This window comes from Garra rufa, chromosome 8 (genome assembly GCF_049309525.1).
Source record: "Garra rufa chromosome 8, GarRuf1.0, whole genome shotgun sequence".
NCBI lineage: Eukaryota > Metazoa > Chordata > Actinopteri > Cypriniformes > Cyprinidae > Garra > Garra rufa.
The window spans coordinates 48,482,680-48,505,227 of record NC_133368.1 but is presented as its reverse complement, the minus strand read 5'-3'; the positions used below and the strand labels follow the sequence as shown (position 1 = coordinate 48,505,227).

The following is a 22,548-nucleotide window of genomic DNA, read 5'->3' as shown; positions in this document are numbered from 1 at the left end:
AAACATAAAATAAATAAATGTTTATTTATTTACAAATACTACAACAGTATATAAATAATACTAAAATAACAGTCATTAAATATGATGAAAGTGTACTTTTTAAGGGGAAGAAATATTAAAAATAATAAAACTTAAAAATAAAGCTAAATGGAAATAAAAATAAATACTTTCAAAATAGCAAAACCATATTACAACACTACTAAAACATTAATAAATAGTTAATATAAATAAAAATAGTTATTCATTTATAAATGATTTAGTATATAAATAATACTAAAATAACAATCATATATTAAATGTGATGAAAGTGTTCAAATACTTTTTAGGGGGATGAAATATTAAAAATAATAAAACTTAAAAAAAATAAAGCTTAATGGAAATAAAAAATAAATACTTTCAAAATAGCAAGACCATATTACAACACTACTAAAACATAAATAAATAGTTAATATAAATAAAAAAATATTTATTCATTTATAAATTATATAGTAAATAAATAATAATACATTAAATGTGATGAAAGTATTCAAATACTTTTTAGGGGGTTGAAATACTAAAATAAACAAAATTTCATAAAATAAACAAAAAACAACAAAAGTAATAAATACTAACAATAGTAGTAATAATAGTAATACAAATTAAAATAAATTAATTAATTAATTAACAATAATAATAAATATATTATTTTTGACTGAAATACTACAAAATACAAAAATACTACAAAAAACTTAAAATATCACTAAATATAATAATAGTATAAAAATTGGGAGTTAATATACTGAAATTAATAAAATGTAATAAAAAAATCAAGCTAAATGGAAATACTAAAGAATTATATAAAAGTACACAAATAATACTAAAAGAACACTATAATAGATTAAATGTGATGTTTCTGGAGTCACTTTGTCTGCATGAGTTTCTATTTTTCCTGACTGAAAACTGAATCACACCACTCCTGCATATTTCTCAGAAACTAAATTCTAAACCACCCTTTGATTTAAGCCTAAAAACCTCAGTGCATGAGATGGAAACCAACGTATATTTCACTCATGTCCGGGAGTGTGATAACATTGAATCACTTTATCTGCTCCAGATGAGTTGAATCCATTGAGGAGCGTTTCCTCAGGGCTTTTGAGGAGCATTAGCGCAACAAATAGTTTCTTTGTGTCAGGTGACTACCACGAGACGGCCTAATAATCCTCCCATGTTCCACTTGGCAACGGCATATAAAGCATGAATATGCATGTCATGTGTGGACAGAAACCATTATAGCCACTCTGGATACGCTGAGAAGCGCGTGAAATCATTGCAAACACATTTATTTGTGATTAAAAGTGCAACGGCATTTGAGGGAGAAATCGAGAAACTTAAAGCAGACACTCCAGATATGAGGAGATTGATTGTTGTGACTGTGATTTATAGTCTGGGATGGATTTACCTGACTGAGGCTCAGTTTCCGCGAGTCTGCTGCACCGTGGAGGCCATCGTGTCTAAAGAGTGCTGTCCTGCGCTGGGATCAGATCCGAACAACGCATGCGGGATTCTGTCCGGCCGGGGAAACTGCAGCGACGTCCATGTGGATTCCAAACCCTGGGGAGGACCGTACAGGTTAAGAAACGTGGACGACCGGGAGAGGTGGCCCACTAAGTTTTTCAATCGGACCTGCCGATGCTTTGGTGTGTATACATTTTTTTTTTTTTTTACTTTGTTAAATTGTAAAAATTAGTTATCGCTGTTTGCATGACATACCTGGATAATTATATTATGTTTTAAATATATGTGACCCTGGACCACAAAACCAGTCTTAAGTCGCTGGGGTATATTTGTAGCAATAGCCAAAAATACATTGTATGGGTCAAAATTATTGATTTTTCTTTTATGCCAAAAATCATTAGGAAATTATGTAAAGATCATGTTCCATGAAGATTTTTTGTAAAATTCCTACTGTAAACATATCAAAATGTAATTTTTGATTAGTAATATGCATTGTTACGAACTTAATGTGGAAAACTTTAAAGGTGATTTTCTCAGTATTTTGATTTTTTTGCACCCTCAGATTCCAGATTTTCAAATTTGAAAATCTGGTTTGTTAGGATAGGACAATATTTGACCGAGATACAACTATTTGAAAATCTGGAATCTGAGGGTGCAAAAAAATCAAAATACTGAGAAAATCACCTTTAAAGTTGTCCAAATTAAGTTCTTAACAATGCATATTACTAATCAAAAATTACATTTTGATATATTTATAGTATGAATTTTACAAAAAATCTTCATGGAACATGATCTTTACTCAATTTCCTAATGAGTTTTGGCATAAAAGAAAAATCTATAATTTTGACCCATACAATGTATTTTTGGCTATTGCTACAAATATACCCCAGCGACTTAAGACTGGTTTTGTGGTCCAGGGTCCACAAAGTGGCGATTTCTTTAAGACTGCAAGGGAAGCTCAGCTTCCCCTATAATGTCACAAAATTAATGGTCAAACTACGTACTATTGTATTAACATTTTATTGACTAAAAATGCGTTAGAAAACGTTCATCTCAAAGACGAATTCGTTCAGAATCCGTTAGATATAGCAGGTCGGCTGACTTGATTTTCTTCTCATACATTCCCGTAGCGTCACAGTGCATTTCCCCATTGAAGCCCAGCGTCCATTGACTTCAATGGGGCTGCTTTGAACGTTTTTTTTCAGTGCTTTGAAACTAGACGGTCATTGGATAAACGCTGCGATTATGTCCCGCCCACGGACGTTCAGCGTCTCTGGGAGTGAATGGGGAGTGGGCTGGCCTGGACGCTGAGCTTCTGCGTGATGATTGGAGGGTCTGTCGAAAGATTGCATGTCCTTTTGACTGACAGCGATTTTGTCCTATAAGGAATCGCTGAAGCTATTCGTTCGCGCTCTCTGCGCTCAGTCCCATCGTGGATTTCTCAAGTTCAGTCGAAATAAAAACTGCTGCAACCTATTTCTTTATATTTGCTTGGCGAAATTGCTTGATTTTCATCATACATTTCACACAATTATACACCACATTCCTTGTTTCACTTTTACAGAGTTTAATATTTTTTTTAGATCATTCATTCATATGAAACTGCACATGAAAAGTCACTGGAAAAGACGCCTAGTTGGTACGACAGGGTCACAGACCATTTTCTTGAAATGGAACGTTAGGACAGAATTTACTTTTAAAAAAATAGACAATTTTATGATGTAGACCGAAAATGAGCTTCCCCTATTTGACAGACCAGTAGCCGCCACTGATATATATATATATGTGTGTGTGTGTGTGTATGTGTGTGTGTGTGTGTGTGTGTGTGTGTGTGTGTGTGTGTGTGTGTGTGTATGCATATTATATAATGTATATATAATTTTATTTATTTATTTTTTAAATGTATATTTTAAATACGGACATACCTGCATGACACACCTGGATATCAACCTGAAATATATTATATATAACTATAACTATATATTTTAGAAATTAATACAAATGCATATGGAAATTTAGTGACAAAATATATATGCAACTTAATTATTTAATTCATTAGTTTTAAATTATAAAAATATTATATGTGTGTGTGGGGGGGGGGGGTTGGATGTACATATAATTATATAAATTAGAAATACATAATTTTGTATTAATTATTACATTTATATTTACATATGTTGGAAGTATGGGAGCTATGTGGTGACAAAATATATATTAAAATGTATATAGAATTGTATCATTTATATATTATTTTATTTTATTTATTTTTTTAATTATGTATTTTAAATATCATATATTTAAAATATATAATGTAATGTATATAATACAAATGCGCAATACATAATTATTCATATATTCTAAAACAAAGAATTCTAAACAAATGTTCTCAATTAATATAATCAAAATATATTATATTATTAATATAATTTCTATGAACAAATTAATAATCAAAATATCTTATAATAGAACTGCATACTATTATATTACATTAATTATATTAATAATTATTATTATTAATATAACTTTGTACAATTTTATATACACATACACGCAAAGACTTTTCTATAGTTTATATTAAGAAATTAACATAAATTGTTAATTTAATTATAATTTACATTTACCTTTTATTTCAACTTTAATTTAAAATATTTTTTTAATCAAATAAATGTAACTTTTTAAAAATCAATTGTGTCCCACTTTTTAACTTTCAGTGTAAAAATCCCATATCCTTTCATTAAAGGAGGGAATAGCCCAATATCTAGAGATCTGAATATCACAGGGACACTAAAACTAAACTTAACTTAAAACACACTCTCTTTTGAACAGGTAACTTTGCTGGTTATAACTGCGGCGAGTGTAAATTCGGCTGGACGGGGCCCAACTGCGACCAGCGCAAAGCTCCCATCGTGAGGAAGGACATTCACTCTCTGAGCCCCGAAGAGCTGCAGGAGTTCCTGGATGTTTTGGATCTGGCCAAAACCACCATCCACCCCGAATACGTCATTGCCACACAACACTGGCTGGGTCTGCTGGGACCCAACGGCACCGAGCCACAGTTTAACAACATCTCCATCTACGACTTCTTCGTCTGGCAGCACTACTACTCTGTCCGAGACACACTACTAGGTGAGGAGCTGTGAACGCAGGATTTACACTGGTTTATAAACTGGATTAAACCTTGAAAATTCCTCCAAGAATGAGTAAGAAAAAAAAAAATTTGTCTTAAATCTTAAATCAAAACAGGCAACTTTTTAGTCACTATTATACAGCCCATTATATTTTAAAAGATTAATTATTAATGCTTTATGCCTTCATTTGATTACCACCGTTTTTGAGAATAAATCATAAATCCAGAAACATTTTCAGAGTTTCAGGAGAGGAAAAAAAAAAAATTCACTGGGCCCTATTATTGAAAAATAAATAATATTTAATAGTTATAATAATAATATAATATTCAATAGTATGTTAATGTTATAATACTAATACTAATAATTCTAATAACAATATGTAATAGTATTTAAACTATAATAATAATAATGTCATTTATTAAATTGTTACATTTTTATAAACTCAATTGATTTTACATGTTTTTTTATTATTATTAAAATGTATTTAAACTATTAAATCCTGAAAATGGAACTTGTGAAAAAAATTAAACTTAATTTCATATGGGACTAAAATGTATTTATTTATTTATTCATATGGCACTAAATATGTTTTTTTATTAATTATTACATTTATATTTACATATTTTGGAAGTATGGGAGCTATTTAGTGACTAAATATACATTAAAACGTATATAAAATTTTATAAAAAAATTTTTTAATTCTATACATTAAATATTTTATACATTTAAACGTTAACTTTTAACTTTTTTGTAGCTGTATTTTTGTTTTTAATTATACACATTTTATGCGTGTGTACAAAAAATACATTATTTTTTATTAATTATTACATTTATATTTACATATGTTGGAAGTATGGAAGCTATTTAGTGACTAAATATACATTAAAACGTATATAAAATTTTATATATTTTTTTTAATTCTATACATTAAATATTTTATACATTTAAACTTTAACTTTTAACTTTTTTGTAGTTGTATTTTTGTTTTTAATTATACAAATTTTATGCGTGTGTACAAAAAATACATTATTTTTTATTAATTATTACATTTATAATTACATATGTTGGAAGTATGGGAGCTATTTAGTGACAAAATATACATTAAAATAATTTTATAATTCATATATAATTTTATTTTTTATATATTTAAATATATATGCAATATATTATTTTTAATTGACATGTTTTTCTTTTTATAAAAATGTATTTAAACTATTAAATCCTGGAAAATGGAATTTGGAAAAAAAATTAAACTTCATTTCATATGAGACTAAAATTTATTTATTGTCATCATAATGCATGAGCATAGTAATAGAGTTTCATGATTTTAGTTAACGACATTTTTTTTTAATTAGAAAAAATTTTAAGGGGAAAAAAGTGATTTTGGAAAAAAAAAAAAAGCAAGTCCTATTATTGTAAAAATGGTAATACATTATTAGCAAAAGTTTTATAAAGTTAATTGATTAGACATGTTTTTATTATTAAAATGTATTTCAACCATTAAATCATGAAAAACTGAATTTGGGAAAAATAACGTTTTTCTTAATAAATTGTTACATTTAATCATAAAGCATGATCAAAGGATTTCAAAACGGTGGTTAAAATTTGTGAAAATCTGAATTGCCTTTTCATTTCGTCTCCATTACTGATCATTTTAGCTACTATTATATAGCCCTATGATTTTGGCAATAAGGAAAATGCGGGTGAAATTTACAAATTTTGGATGAATAAATCCAAATATAAAAGTAGAGATGTATAATTAATTAAATCACATGAAGGTCTAATATCTGTGTGTATTAAAGTGCAAAATATATATTATGTTTTAATTTTAACATTAAGTCTCTGTGGTGCAGCACTTTGTTTATCAAAACATAAAAGGAATAGTTGAATTTTAATTTCATTATATTTTAAAAGATTAATTATTAATGTTTTATGCCTTCATTTGATTACCACCGTCTTTGATAATAAATCATAAATCCAGAAAAATTAAAACAGATAACACAGAGTTTAAGGTAAGAAAGAAAAATGTTTCATTGGGCCATATTATTGTAAAATAAATAATTAAATAATAATTTAATAAATTGTTAAAGTTCCATGAAGTCAATAGATTAGACATGTTTTTTTATTATTAAAATATATTTAAACCATTAAATTCTAAAAAATTGAATTTGGAAGACATCAAACAGAATTTGGGAAAAAATAAAACAGTAAATATAGGACTAAAACATTTCATATGGGCCGATTTTTTTTTTTTTTCATATGACACTAAATATGTTTTTCTTTTAATAAATTGTTTAATTTCTTCAATTAACTAGACATGCTTTTTAATTACAACAATTTAATTTAACTGCTAAAAAAATGAATAAATAAATACATTTAAAATGGAAAAAAAATATATTATTGTAAAAACGAAAATTGATTAGAAATGCCCTTTGATTGTTAAAACTCAATAAAACCATTTTTTAAAAATCTAGAAAAAAATAAAAAATGCATTAATTTTATCTCCTGAATACTATTAGGAGATTAAACATAGATTGTGTGTTGCATTATGTGGTTTCTTCACCTGATTTACCTTCTGACATGCTCTTTTCTGTCAGGTCCAGGACGTCCCTTCAAAGCTATCGACTTTTCCCACAAGGGACCGGCGTTCATCACCTGGCACAGATACCATCTGCTCAGTCTGGAGAGAGAACTACAGGTCAGATCCCACATTCACATTCCTGCATTTGTTTCAGTTTCACTTGCATTCCAGTCATTATCTAGAGACTGTCGTGAAAAGAAAATAATGAAGTCTAAATCATCAATGTCTTTTAAACATAATGTCCAAAATTAAGGAAACTAAGCATTAGGTTGTCCTTTAAACAGTCAGATTATACCAACCAAGACAACATCAAAAAACAGCTGGAATTATCAATTGGACAAAAAAAAATCCTTTTGTGAACAGTAATCATTGTAATGTTTGGATACAAGTGTCTCCATATTATCTCATTGAAAATGTTTGGTAATACCAACAAATTTTTTTATATACTTTAACCAATTTCAATAATAAAAAAAAATAAATGAGTAAAAAAAAAATCCTTTTACTTTCATTTAATAAATTTTAATAGTTTATTAATAGCATAATATTAATAGTTAATATTAATATTTTAACCAATTTTCACTTCATTTTGAAAGTTAAACTAGATCCAATTGGACTAGATTTTTAAAAACGAGTTGAATTTCTTTTATACTCGGCCAATTTGTTATAGATTACATTATATTATATTATATCATATCATATCATATCATAAAAGCTGTAAATAAATATTACTAGAGTAAGTTTTCTAAAAAACAAAACAAAACTTAATTTACTTTGTAATTCCTTGTAATTAGGTGTGAAAATTGTTTGCAATTTCTGAGTGGAAAATGCAGAGGCGGACAGTAGTAAAGTATTTTTACTCTGCTTTAAAAGTACTTTTCAAGTGTCTATGGAAGCCTGTTTCTACCACTAAATAAAAGAATAAAAAAGGTAATTGTGGCCTTTTTATCTTGCAATTCTTTTTTTCTCAGAATTTCATCAAATAAACTTGCAATTCTGACTTTTTTTCTCAGAATTGTGAGATTTAAACTCACCATTGCGAGTTATAAAGTCAGTATTATTAGAAATAAACTCACATTTCAGAATTTTCTAGCAATTGCAAGTTTACATCTCACAATTCAGATTTTTTTTTCTCAGAATTGCGAGTTATAAAGTCAGAATCTAAACTCGCAATTACGAGGGAAAAGATCAGAACTGTGTAAAATAAATCTTGCAATTGACTTTTTCTCAGAATTGCATCATATAAATGCGTAATTCGGACTTTTTAAAGTCCATGAAGTCCAGTTAAAAGTCCATAAAGTTACAAAGTCTAGGTCTAAGGATAAAAAAAAATAGACTGATATGTTCACAGAATTGCGGGTTTATATCACACAATTTTGACTTTTTTAACTTGTAAATACAAGTTTACATCTTACAATTCTTTTTTCCTCAGAACTGTCAAATAAATTGAGTTATAAAGTCAGAATTGTGATATAATCTCACCGTTGAGAGAAATAAACTCGCAATTTGGACTTTTTTCTCACAATTGCATCATATAAACTCACAATTCTGACTTTTTTCTTAGAATTGCAAGATGTAAACTCACCATTGTGAGTTTTAAAGTCAAAATTGTAAGATACAAACTCGCAATTGACTTTGAGTTATAAAGTCCAGTTCTGAGGAGAAAAAAAAAACTTTGGTTCATAGAATCATAGAAGTTTATATCACACAATTCTGACTTCCCCCCCCCTCTCTAATTGTGAGTTTATATAACTACTTTTTAACTCGCATTTGCGACTTTTTATCTCACAATTCTTTTTTTCCCCTAACAATTTTGAGTTTATATCACACAATACTAACTTTACTTCTTAGAAGTGCAAGTTTATGTCTTGCAATTCTGACCTTATAACATGCAATTGCGACTTTATATTTCATAATTCTGAGAAAAAAGGAGATAAGTCACATTAACCATTTTTTTTATTCAGTGGCAGAAAAGGGACTTTAAGTATCTGTACTTTATCAGTTTTTCTTTAGAAAACTTTACTTCATAACATTCCAAAGCATAATATTGTATTTTTTACTGCACTGTTTCATATTAAATATAATTGAAAACTTAATTACATTAGAAATCTAGCACTTTCTTACTTTTATTTAAGAAAAAGTAATTCAAAGCTTTGTTCTCAAGTATCAAAGGTAAAAAAAAACTACTTTTATTTATGAAGTGTAATGCAGTAAAAAGTACAATATATGCTTTGCAAAGTAGTGAAGTAAGTTTTCCAAATAAAAGCACACTGATAAAGTTCAGATACTGTTTAAATTTACCTGAGCAAAGTAAAAATACTTCACTAATGTCACCTCAGGAAAAAATATTTTATACCCAAATTTCCTTATTGTAGGCAGCAACTGCTCTTAGTTTTTGAGTTAAAGTATTTTAGTTTTTTTTTTTTTATATAGTCCTCAATGAATATGTTTACTTTTTTTTTTTTTTGGAGAAATATCATGAGCTAGAATTGAAATTCAATTTGAGCGAATCTATAGATTTTCCAATACAGAAGAAACTGATATTTTCTTCTCATCACAGAAACTTACAGGTAATGAGAACTTCGCCGTCCCGTACTGGAACTTTGCGACGGGTCAGACGGAGTGCGACGTCTGCACAGACTCTCTGCTCGGAGGAAGTGACCCGAGTGACCCGTCCCGTATCAGCCCTCGCTCCAGGTTTGCCCGCTGGGGAGTGGTGTGTGACAGGTACGTTTGCTGGTTACTTAAAGCACAACGATATAATTATATATAATTTTTGAGACCCTTAAAAATGTGAAACAGACTTATATATTTACCCATCCACTGCTGAATATGATTGAATAGCCAAATTTTTTTTTCATCTAATATTTATATTATATTTCAGCTTCATTTACTGAAAATGAAGGTGATAAACTAAAATGAAAACTGTAAGATATCAGGAAGATGAATTTGTATATTACCAAGGGCCTTTATCTAACTTTATCGGTATCGCTGGGACATTAATGACTCAAAATATATGCTTTAAAACAATTATACATAATGACATTCAGCCAATACATTAATAATAAAGAAGGGCACAAAATGCATACTACACAAATATCTGAAAACTGAATAAATAAACTTTCCATTGATGTATGGTTTGTTAGGATAGGACCATATTTGGCCGAGACATAACTAATTGAAAATTTGGAATCTAAGGATGCAAAAAATCCAAGTACTGAGAAAATCACCTTTGAAGTTGTCCAAATGAAGTTCTTAGCAATGCATATTACCCATGAAAAAATTTAGGTTTGATATATTTACGGTAGGAAACTTACAAAATATCTTCATGGAACATAAAAGAAAAATGGATCATTTTGACCCATGGTCAAATACTTTTGTCTGGTTTTGTGGTCCAGGGTCAAATATATAAATTAATAAATAAATGGAAATATAATATCATCCAACAAAAATTGTATGTCTTGAAATGTCTTTTTCTTCATGAATTGGCATTTACACTTATATTTTGATGATTTGAGAGTGCCTGGTTGTATATTTAGTGCAGTTTTAGTCATTTCTAGGGAACAATCGTTTCAGTGCAATGAACGTATTTTTACAACAGGATCAGACCAAAACCTAAACGACTCCCCAAGTAGTGCACTTACTACTAAGGAACAAAATGAGACACACTCCGACTCCAGTTACTATTAATTTTCTTCAATTTTTTCCTTTAAGTCTGGATGAGTATAATCGTCTGGTGACCTTGTGTAATGGGACGAATGAGGGATCTTTGCGCAGAGGAATCATGGAGAGCACTAATGTGACTTTACCAACCATGAATGACATCAGAAGCTGCCTGAACCTCAGAGACTTTGACAGTCCACCGTACTTCACCAACTCCAGCTTCAGCTTCAGGTAATCCAGTCAATCACAGTCTTAAAGGAACAGTTCATCTAAAAAAACATTTCTTTCTTCCATGCTTTTTCCAGAAATATCACGATTCAATCACGATTCTTTGTCATGTTGGTTGTACTATTTTGCAAGTACAGCCAATCTAATTTCATAAGGTAACAAAATCTAAAATAAAATGAATGGCCAAATTGGGTAAAGATAAAAATCTTTGATATTTTTTAACATTGCCATCAACATTCTGCTTTGCTCAGCAAGGCTGCATTTATTTGTGCATTAAAAACACATGCCTGATTCAAAAGGGGGGGGGGGGGTCTTAAAAATGGACAAAGAATATTATTTTACTAACATATTCATTTTAAGTTAAATTGTGCTTTGTTGGTAGGCTAATAATGTCTACTAGAATGTTAAAAATGTCCAATGTTTTAAATTGCTGGGTTTTTTTTTGAAAAGCAAGCCAAAACTGTAAAAAGCAAATATTGGCTATTAATTTATGCAATGGTGAAAAACCATGTTGACTAATCAGCCTTCGGCTCAGTGTTTAATTTTGTTCAGCTTCGGCCAAGAATTTTCATTTTGGTGCATCCCTACTAAATTGCAAATTTTTGCTCAGTTTGAGACTTTCAGAAAACATTTTCTGATTATTATAGGCTTTACAGGATTAAGCTAGTGTCTGTGAGTCAGTTCTGACGTTTCATTCTACCTTTTCTTTGAAGGAACGCACTGGAAGGATACGATAAGCCAGACGGTGAGCTGGACAGCTCTGTGTCCAATCTGCACAACCTGGTTCACCAGTTCCTCAACGGCACCAGCGCTCTGTCCCACTCCGCCGCCAACGACCCAATCTTTCTGGTAGTAGCACACAAAAATGCATTAAATGACAAAAATTTCACAGTGTTCAGTCTACATGACCTCTGGTTCTGGATTAAAACATGTTCCCTCTTCTCTCTTACGGCTGAATAGGTGCTTCATACATTCACCGATGCCATTTTTGAGGAATGGATGAGACGTTCCCGTGAAAACGCCAGCTTTCCGGATGAGATGGCCCCAATCGGACACAACCGGCATTATAACATGGTGCCTTTTTTCCCACCGGTGACCAATGAGGAGATTTACATTGCATCAGAACAGCTGGGATATTCCTATGCCATTGAACTCGAAGGTAACAAACATGCTGTCTGTCAATGCACATAATATAGGAAGAAATTCTACCATTAATAGTTTACCAATATTTATCCAAATTCATATACTGACATTTTTGAAGAACACTTTATAGTGAACTGATCTGTCAAGCTCCAAATAAGAGTAAAAACAATATAAAAGCACCAGATACTTGGACACTTTGAACTGTTTTTGTATGTAAAAGTAGTGATGCACCAAAATTATTTACTATTTAGATTTAGTTTCAATCCTTATGTTTAAAACTACTGCATTTTTGGAAGAGTTTTGGAAGCAAATGGCACCCATTCGGTGGAATGGCCCAAAAATAACATTTATATATATTTTTCGGACATTTAGCAAATATGTTCCTCAATATACAGCAGCTAATTTCTTCTAACTATCTTATTATGGACATTAAATAGCTTTTCTGAGGTAACGGTAAATATAACGTTACGTTACATTGTTTACAAGTGGTTTCGATGTCTTTCTGCGGTTACAACGCTGATTTAAGAATACATAAATGCATTTATTGTTTCAGTTTCGGTGTAAAATTGACAGAATTTGGACTCTCAGACTTTGCTTTATATTAAAAGTAACCAAGACCAAAGCATTTTGTGATTATCGAATGGATGGTACAAATAATGATTAAAAGTTAGCCCACTTAAGTTGTGTTCGTGCATCAGATGAAAACGGCATAAACTAAAACATCATCCAAATGAAGATTAATTATCAATGACAAATCAATATTCTCAAACAGTCCTAACATCCACACAGCTGACATGTTTAACTTACCTGCTCTCATCCACAAAGTAAACACTAGGTGCGCAACTTATTTCCTCTGGCGATAAGCCATGGCAGCAGATTTTTGTGGGATTTTAGCTATATTTAATCAAATGTGACCTGTAAATGCGGAAAAAAACGTTTCCATTGCTGTTTTGTGAAATATTTATTTTTCAAACTGCCTGAAATACCACCTTTTTTGCGATATATGGGAATTTTTGCACAATTGACGCGTTCCCATCGCAACATCAATTCCCATCAATTTCAATTTGCGCAATTCAAAGGGTAATGGAAACGCAGCTGCCGTAAAATTGTGTAAAACAATAAATCTAGTTACCTGAAATGGACCAATGTAGATTTTGAATAGTTAAATATGTGAATTACTAGATTCAGTCTTTAAAAAAGATAGAAAATTTCATTTTTTGGAACAACTTGAAGCCAATGGCACACATTCAATAACATTTATATATATTTTTAAGATATTTAGCAAATATGTTCCTCTATATACAGTTAATTTCTTCTAACCATCTCATTATGGGCATTAAATAGCTTTTCTTAGGTAACGGTAACGTTAAATATAACGTTACTTTACATTGTTTACAAGCGGTTTCGACGTCTTTCTGCGGTTAAAACGCTGATTTAAGAATACATATACCGCATTTATTGTTTGCGTTTCGGTGTAAAATTGACAGAATTTGAACTCTCAGACTGTTTTATATTAAAGGTGATTATCGAATGAAAGATTTAATTATTTGATTTGATATTGTCAAACAGTCTTAGCATCCACACAGCTGTTTAACTTACCTGTTGTAGCTTATCCACGAAGTAAACACCGACACACGCCATTTGGAGAAGCGCAAAACCGTTTCGGCCACCTCAAAAATTAATTTCGGCCGAAATATTTTCGTAGCGTCGAAGTTTTTGAGAATTGTTTGTTCTGTTGCGTGTATCAAACTGCTGAAGTCACGTGATTTCAGTAAACGAGGCTTCGTTACGTCATAGCGGTTTCAAAACGTTTTGAATTTTCAGTAAATATATAAACAATAAATCATCCGAGTGCGTTTAACTTTCAATTAAACATTTGTAGTTGGTTCCTAAAAACTGTTGTGCGTGCTTGGCCTGAGTTTTAGCTGCATTTGCACCGTTTTGACCAGCAGGCGTCACCAGCGTGAGGAGTTTTGAGCGATTCGAATCAGTGAATCGAAGCGATTTGTTCGTTTGATTCAAAGCTTCGAAAACGCTGTTCGGAACGAATCGATTCGGATAAATGTAGGTGTAAAGCTATGCAAATTAGTAAAATAAATGAATAAAGGTGCACTACCAGTCAAAAGATTTTAAATGTTTTTTTTTTTTTAAATCTCTTCTGCTCACCAAGCTTGCATTTAGTTTTGAGCACTTCAAATCAGTGAATAAAAGCTTTTTGTTCAATTGATTCAAAGCTTCGGAAACGCTGTTTTCAAATTCATTCGGAACGGATCGATCCGGATTAATGTGGGTGTAATGCTATGCAAATTAAAAAAATAAATAAAGGTACACTACAAGTTACTACCACTATAAGTTTTTAAACATTAAGAATTTTAATGTTTTTTAAAGAAGTCTCTTCTGCTCACCAAGCCTGTGTTTATTTGATCCAAAGTACAGCAAAACAGTAAAATTTAGAATTATTTTTACTATTTAAAATAATTGTTTTCTAATTACATAATTTCTCATTATTAACAATATATATTTTATTTTTCAGGATTCTTTGATGAATAGAAGGATTCAAAGATCAGCACTTATCTGAAATAAATAACTTTTGTAACATTATACATTATAGCATTCAAAAGCTTGGAGTAGGTATAATTTATCAGGAAAGAAATTATAGAAATTAATACATTAATTTAGCAAGGACGCTTAAAATTGATCAAAAGTGATGATAAATACACTTATAATGTTACAAAAGATTTCTATTTCAGATAAATGCTGTTCTTCTAATCATCAAAGAAATCTAAAAAAAGTTGTTTTTAACATAATAATAATAAATGTTTTTTGAGCATCAAATCAGGATTTTAGAACAATTTCTGAAGGATCATGTGACACTAAAGACTGGAGTAATGATGCAAAAAATTCAGCTTTGAAATCACAGGAATAAATTACAATAAAAATACATTCAAATAGAAAACAGTTATTTTAAATAGTAAAAATATTTCAACATTTTACTGTTTTTGCTATACTTCAAATCAAATAAATGCAGGCTTGGTGAGCAGAAGAGACTTCTTTAAAAAACATTAAAAACCTTACTGTTCCAAAACTTTTGACTGGTAGTGTAATTGCAACTTTTTTTCTCACAATCTTGAGTAGAAAGTCAAAATTGTAAGATATAAACTCAGAATTTCGAGAAAAAAATCACTCTTACCTTTCTTGTAATGCTTTTTTTCAGAATTATGAGTCTATATCTTGCAATTATGACTTAATTTATATTGCAATTGCAAGAAAAAAACTCTGAATTGCGAGACAAAATGTTGCAATTATCTTTTCATTTTTTTTTTTTTTTGTCTGTGGCGGAAACAGGCTTTCAGATGCAGGCACATTTTTGGTATCTACTATTTGTTTAACAATATGAGCATAATTCTTATAAACATGCCACCAGGTGTATAATGCAAATGTTCTGTTGATCCTTCACTATGCATATGTGTTTTTTCTCCCAGAAGCAGACAACAAACCAGCAATGTTTCTGCTGGGCACCACACTTGGAGGAATCTTCCTCGGTCTGCTCCTGATGCTCCTCCTGTTGTTTCTGTACGTGCAACAGAGTAGAAAGCGCGAGTTCGAGCCTCTCCTGAGTGCAGAGTTCACCACCACAAAATACACAGAGGAAGCATAATTCACATCCACACACATCAGCGGCTCTGTCCCAAATCGTCATGCCCCCAAAATGCTGACTAGCAAGGCAGCTTACTGGGTTGGGAACACATCCAGTGCACGCAGAACAAAACACATGAAGATGATTGAAAAATCCAATAAATCACAAACTCTTTTGATGGTCAGTATCAGCTGCTTTGAAATGTATAGAAAGCACTTGAAAATGCAAATAAAAAGTACTTATTAGGGGCCAAGCACTGAACTATTGTATCCGTTGGCGTTCTTATTCTGTTTCTTTCACTCTTGAGTCTATGGCTGCCCATTGAACCGCTTGTGGGAAAGTTGTGAAATTTGGCACACTAGTAGGGAACAGTCTAAAGCGTCACACCAGCAAATTTGGAGTCTCTATCTCAAACTAGTGCCACCACTCATGTTTATGGTAATAACTCGAATGAGCACCAAAAAATAAAAATTGTAAGGTTTAGGTTTTTTTTTCAATTGTTTGTTTGCAAAACCCACTTTTTCAAACTTTCGCCAAAATTGGCTCAGATCATCTTCAGGCCATGCTGGCAAAAAGTTATGGAATTCAAGTTGATTAGTCAGACCGTTTTTGAATAACAAATTCTGCGAAAAGCACACAAAAATGGATGTGAGGCTATATCTCTGCAACGGTTTGGCGTATTGAGGCCAATCTGTTATATTAAAAGCATGTCCTAAGGTGACCTGCAGTATTTCAGCGGAGATACGAAAAATGGTTATTTTTGCTTATAACTACTAAATGGTTTGGCTAAAAACTCTAAGTCAGATTTAGAGGGGAATGCCGAGTTGAACAATACCAAATTTTCCCAAGTCAGCCATTTTGACCATGTCGGTCATATAAACCGTTGGATATATTTTATGAACGCAGAGACGTATCATTACAAAACTCTGTACTGTCATCATGCCCAACCAGTACTCAAAATGTTTGGGTCTAAAAGTTTGTAAACTTTGTAAAAATGCTAATAACATCTGATGAAAATAGCTTATTGTAATGAAAGTGATCTCAAAATATTCCTTGGGTAATGCCGAGACCATTAATATAAATTTTGCCAAAATTGGATAAACCTCCTGTCTGCCATTTAGATTAATGTTGAAAACCTACTATTTCGAACTCCTCCTAGGCCATTGGTCCGATTTTCACCAATTTTGACTTTATAAACCAACATATAAACCAATTGGTTATATTTTATGAACGCATTGCCATATCATTACAAAACTCTGTACTGTCACCATGCCCTGACAGTACTCAAAACGTTTGGGTGCAAAAGTTATATTGAACTTTGCAAAAATGCTAATAATTTCTGATCAAAATAGCTTATTGTAATGAAAGTGATCTCAAAATATTCCTTGGGTCATGCAGAGAACATTGATATCAATTTTGCCAAAATTAGATAGACTTTCTGTCTGCCAGTTTGATTACCGTTGAAACCTACTTTTTTGAACTCCTCCTAGGTCATTGGTCCGATTTTCACCAGTTTTGGCTTGGATTGTCTTCAGACCATGCTGACAAAAGGTTACGGATTTTGTGTCAAAATACGAAACGGTTTTTGTTTAACACAACAACGAATTTGCTGGAAAGATGCTAAAATGCATCTGAGGCTGTATCCTCTGCAAAGCTTTGACATATTTGCACCAAATTTTGTATGTGCAATTGTCACTTCACACTGATTACACCACTTCAATTTGGTAACAATGCCACCTATTGGTTAAGAGTAATAAGTTATTCATTAACCATTAATTATGACATTTTCAAAAATGGTAGTAACTATTGATTGCATTAGCCTATTGTAATGAAGTGGTCTCAAAATATCCCTTGGGCCATGCCAATATAGTTGGCCGAACTTCCTGTCTGCCATATTCATTTATGTTAAAAATGTACTTTTTCGAACTCCTCCATTACAGTTTGTCCAATTTTCACCAAAATCAAGTCAGATCATCTTCAGACTGTGCTGACAAGAAGTTATAAATTTCGTGTTGATAGATGAAACCACTTTCATACAGCGCCGCAACAAATTTTAGGCTTGATGCCAAAATGACTCTGAGACTTTATCTCTGCAAACCTTTGACATAATAGCGCCACCTATTGGTCAAGAGTAATAAGTTATTCATTAAACATTAATTATGACGTTTTCCAAAAATGCTAGTTACTATTGATTGCATTAGCCTATTGTAATGAAGTGGTCTCAAAATATTCTTTGGGTCATGCCGAGAACATAGATACCAATTAAACCATAGTTGGCTGAACTTCCTGTCCGCTGTATTGATTTATGTTAAAAACGTACATTTACAGTTCGTCCGATTTTCACCAAAATTAAGTCAGATCATCTTCAGACTGTGCTGACAAAAAGTTATAACTTTCATGTTGATAGAAACCACTTTCATAAAGCGCCGCAACAAATTTTAGGCTTGATGCCAACATGACTCTGAGGCTTTATCTCTGCAAAGCTTTGAAATAATGACACCAAACCTTGTGTGTATACCTTTGCCACCTCACACTAACCACACTGAATCAATCTCATAACAGCAACACCTACTGATCTACAGTGATAAATCTTTCAATCACATTAATAGTGACTGTATTTGGTTTTTCAGGCTTTTTGCTTAAAATCTTAAATACGTCTTTAATTGCATATAGATGCAGCTGGCTTTATCTTTCCTTCTTTGTGCTTGGCCCTGTAATTGCTCCTTGTTTATATATAATTCAGTTCATATGTTTGGGATTAGTAAAGAAATTAATGCTTTTATTCAGAAAGGATGCTTTAAATTGATGAAAAGTGACAGTAAAGACATTTATAGTGTTAAAATAAGACTTATTTAAAATAAACACTGTTATTTTTAACTTAAGGATCGTGTAGACTCTGAAGACTGGAGTAATTATGCGGAAAATTCAGCTTTGATCGCAGAAATAAATTATATTTTAAAATATATGCACACAGAAAATAGTTATTTTAAATTAGAATAATATTTAACATTTTTTACAGCATTTTTAATCAAATAAATGCAGCCTTGAGAGAAAATCTTACTGACCCCAAACTTTTGAACAATAACAATAGTGTATATCTTTGATTAATTAAAAAAAATATATATATATATTGAAAATATCCGCCTAGTTTTTGTTATGTATATGCTCTTAATAACAGTTTAATCACTTACTGTATGCATAATATTCATATTTCTAAATTAAAAATGCATTTTTCCTTTACTATGGTAAAGGTCAAATATCTGTGCCATTAGTTTTGAAAGAAACAGTTCACCTCAAAATAACATTTTACAGTAGTTCATATGACTGGTGCTTAAGTCTTCTGAAGTCATGTGATGCTTTATGTAAAGAACAGATTAAAATCTGCTGTTAAATCCCATTCATGTGACCGATCATTGGAAGCAATGAGATTTGAGAGCTGTGGCAGAGAAGATTAACAATGAACAAAAACGTTCATTTCAATCTGTTCTCAGACTTTAACTGTACAGAAAGCAAAAGCTCAGACATGCTTTTTAACAGCTTTGTGTTTCATGGAAGAAAGAAAACAATAGAGATGAAATGACATAGATTTTTAAGTAAATTATTCTTGTAAATGTAAATGAACTCACAGATTGTAGAAAATCACATTCTGAATTTAATTAATGAGACAAAAACAGTAAACTTAATTTTTGTTAGAGGGAAAAAAAAAAAAATAATAATAAGAAAAAGGCCACAGGATATTGAGTTAAAACAGTAAATATTATTATTTCCAAAAGTGTTTGTGTCTTATTTGCTCTAATACACTCTGAAATGAATGATAAATGAAGGATTTATCAATAATTCTATGATGCTTTAAGAAGAAAATAGTTTAGTAAGAAATTGTTTATTTTTGATTCACCTTCTAACAAATCTTTACAAATAGCAATAGGGAATATCTTTTTAAAAATCTTTTTTTTTTTTGCTGAATTCATCAGTCTTGAATGTACTGACATTACGAATGTGAAAGGAATTTATTCAAGACATGTTAACAAATGTACAGAAACACAATAAGATTTCTGCTTGTGTAACATATCCAGCATGTTTCTTTTGTAAATAATAGTCAGCATTTCACAATAAAATCACATTTGAGTCAAGACTGAAGTCAAAAAATGACTAGAGCTCAATAAATCTAGCCCTTATACTCTGTGTGTGCGTTTTTTCTTCTTTATTTTTAAACTATATCCTGATTTGATTTAAATTTCTTAATGGTTAATAGTTAAATGAGCATTTCTGTAATACTGCTTTAAATCAGCTTTGTTTTCCCTGTAGCAAAGTATGTTTTCCCCGTGTTGAAATAGGAATCTCTAATAAAAAACAAAGATCATTGCACATCTTAATATCAAAGTGCATTACATTACATTCTTAAAAAGAAAAAAAAGGGCAAAAAGCAGTAAATTATTGAGAAAAAGTGTTAAGAAAACACTTTCTTAATCAGAATTTTGTATTTTTTCAGTAAAAAAAAAAAAAAATATATATATATATATATATATATATATATATATATATATATATATATATATATATATATAAAAAGCAAAATATTGATACCAATATAGGTATATGCTTTTTAAAGAACGTAAAAAAAAATTTGTAAATTTGGTAAGAAATGCAAACTTTCTTCTCAAATCTTGCTCCTCAATAAAACAAAAAAATAAATTTTGTTGGAAAAATTCTGATTAGGAATATGTTTTTTGCACCGTAGGTTTACATATTAATAAGACTAATACTAAAAGGTAAGTGCAAAGCAGAATTTGCAAAGGAAAACTTGCGGAAAATATCTTCTAAATATAAAAATAACACACATAATAATAAAATCAGTCAGCCTTAATTGTCCTCTGATACTGATACTGATACTGGACTTTCACGAAGCCGATGTTTCATGTAGTGAAACACTACCATCATGTTCTTTTAAGGTAGAAATCGTGATTAAAAACATAACTTACAGTACCACAAATCTATATTTCCTTTCATGGAATGGTATTATTGTTTACAATCATCCATCTTCTACATATACACTAAAATGTCCACACAAACTGCATAAGCACTTGTGCAAATTAAAGAATAACTGTGCAAATTATTTCTCATTTTTTACACAGGGCACAGAATCTGAATCTCCTACTGAAATGCTTTGAGAGGATGAAAACTGGCATAAGATTTCACCAAAAAACAACAAAAAACAGATTTTTAATACTATTCGCTGCCATTCAATAGTTTGGAGTCATAATATGTTTTTGCTTCACCAGGACTGCATTTATTTGATCAAAAATGCTGTAAAAATGTGAAATATTTTTACGATTTGAAATAACAGTTATTCATTGTGAATATATGTGAAATGTAATTATTCTTGTATTCAAAGTCTGAATTTTCAGCAACATTAACTCCAGTCTTCAGTGTCACAATGATCCTTCAGAAATCACTCTTAATAGTTGCTGCTTTCACATTTTTTGCAAAAACTGATACATTTTATTTTTCTTTGATGAATAGAATAGTGTTATTTGAAATAGAATCTTTTGTAACATTATAAATGACTTACTGTCACTTTTTGATCAAGTTAATGCATCCTTGATAAATAAAAGTATTAATTTCTTTAAAAAAAAACATACTGACCCCAAACATTTAAATGGTAGTGTTTGTTCAACCAGATTTGATCAGTTATATGAAGACTGCTTGTGCTGCATTAAATGAACTCAGTTCTACCGTGTTAATATTTACATGCAAGAAATGATATACTATGTGCATGAGAAGTAAATGCTGTGATGCAGAGTGATTTATCCAGAATTTCTCAGATCCTGTTGAGATAATGTATTTAAATGATCTAGATATTTCTTCCAATGTTCATGAAAGCTACACCTGCATGAAAATGTTATTAAAACTGCATGTGAGAAGGATACATAAGAAAACCTTAAAGATTAGTCCACTTCCAAAATAAACTTTTCCTGATCATTTTCTCACCCCATTGTCATCAAGATGTTTCATTGCCTTTCTTTCTTCAGTCGCAAAGAAATTGCGTTTTGTTAAGAATACATTTCAGTGATTTTCTCCATATAGTGCTTGACGGATTGAAGGTTAAAAATTGTCATTTAAATGCAGCTTCAAAGTGCTCTCCAGCCGAGGAAATAAGGTCTTATCTAGCGAATCGATTGGTTATTTTTCTAAAACAAATTACAATTTATATACTTATTTTAACCTCAAATGCTCTGCTGATGCGTTTACAATACTCTTGTGTGTTCCGGTTCAAAACAGTTAGAGTATGTCAAAAAACTCCCATCTTATTTTCTCTCTCATCATTTAAAATTGTCCTACATCGCTGCAGAATGTACCGACCCAGTGTTTACAAAGTGAACATGCAAGAAGGTCAAACACCCTTTGCAAAAAAAAAGCTCTGCAAAAAACTAATTTTATTGCATAGGTCCCTTTAATCCAAATGAGCTCTGCTCGCCCCAGCCCTTCTCTGAGCTTGGGATTATGAGAGGTAATGTTTACTTTAGCCACATTTAGCAGCGTTTAGCCACATTGTCTGTGGCAAATGTGCCACAAGCACATTATTAAGAAAGGCCATTCGCAAAGATGCATAAAAAACCCTTCTACTCACTTCTGTCTGTGGGTGAAGCTTATCTATAATGATTTGCACCAACATAGAC

At 30.9% G+C, this 22,548-nt stretch overlaps 1 protein-coding gene across 1 annotated transcript; it reads left to right on the top strand.

Moving 5' to 3' along the window:
* The first annotated feature begins 1,276 nt into the window (after nucleotides 1-1,276).
* dct (dopachrome tautomerase) lies at nucleotides 1,277-16,132 on the top strand. Its single transcript, XM_073845808.1, has 8 exons — nucleotides 1,277-1,676; nucleotides 4,321-4,620; nucleotides 7,220-7,320; nucleotides 9,761-9,927; nucleotides 10,915-11,094; nucleotides 11,805-11,940; nucleotides 12,052-12,250; nucleotides 15,717-16,132. The coding sequence occupies exons 1-8, from the start codon at nucleotides 1,388-1,390 to the stop codon at nucleotides 15,890-15,892; spliced, it is 1,548 nt and encodes a 515-aa protein (XP_073701909.1). The 5' UTR covers nucleotides 1,277-1,387; the 3' UTR covers nucleotides 15,893-16,132.
* The last annotated feature ends 6,416 nt before the right edge of the window (nucleotides 16,133-22,548 follow it).

What these genes read in the sequence shown, in the direction of transcription:
- dct (XM_073845808.1), top strand. Translation starts at nt 1,388, where the DNA reads ATGAGGAGATTGATTGTTGTGACTGTGATTTATAGTCTGGGATGGATT. An exon ending in AACTCCAGCTTCAGCTTCAG is followed by an intron (nt 11,095 to 11,804) that starts GTAATCCAGTCA and finishes TTTTCTTTGAAG; the next exon opens with GAACGCACTGGAAGGATACG. An exon ending in CCAACGACCCAATCTTTCTG is followed by an intron (nt 11,941 to 12,051) that starts GTAGTAGCACAC and finishes ACGGCTGAATAG; the next exon opens with GTGCTTCATACATTCACCGA.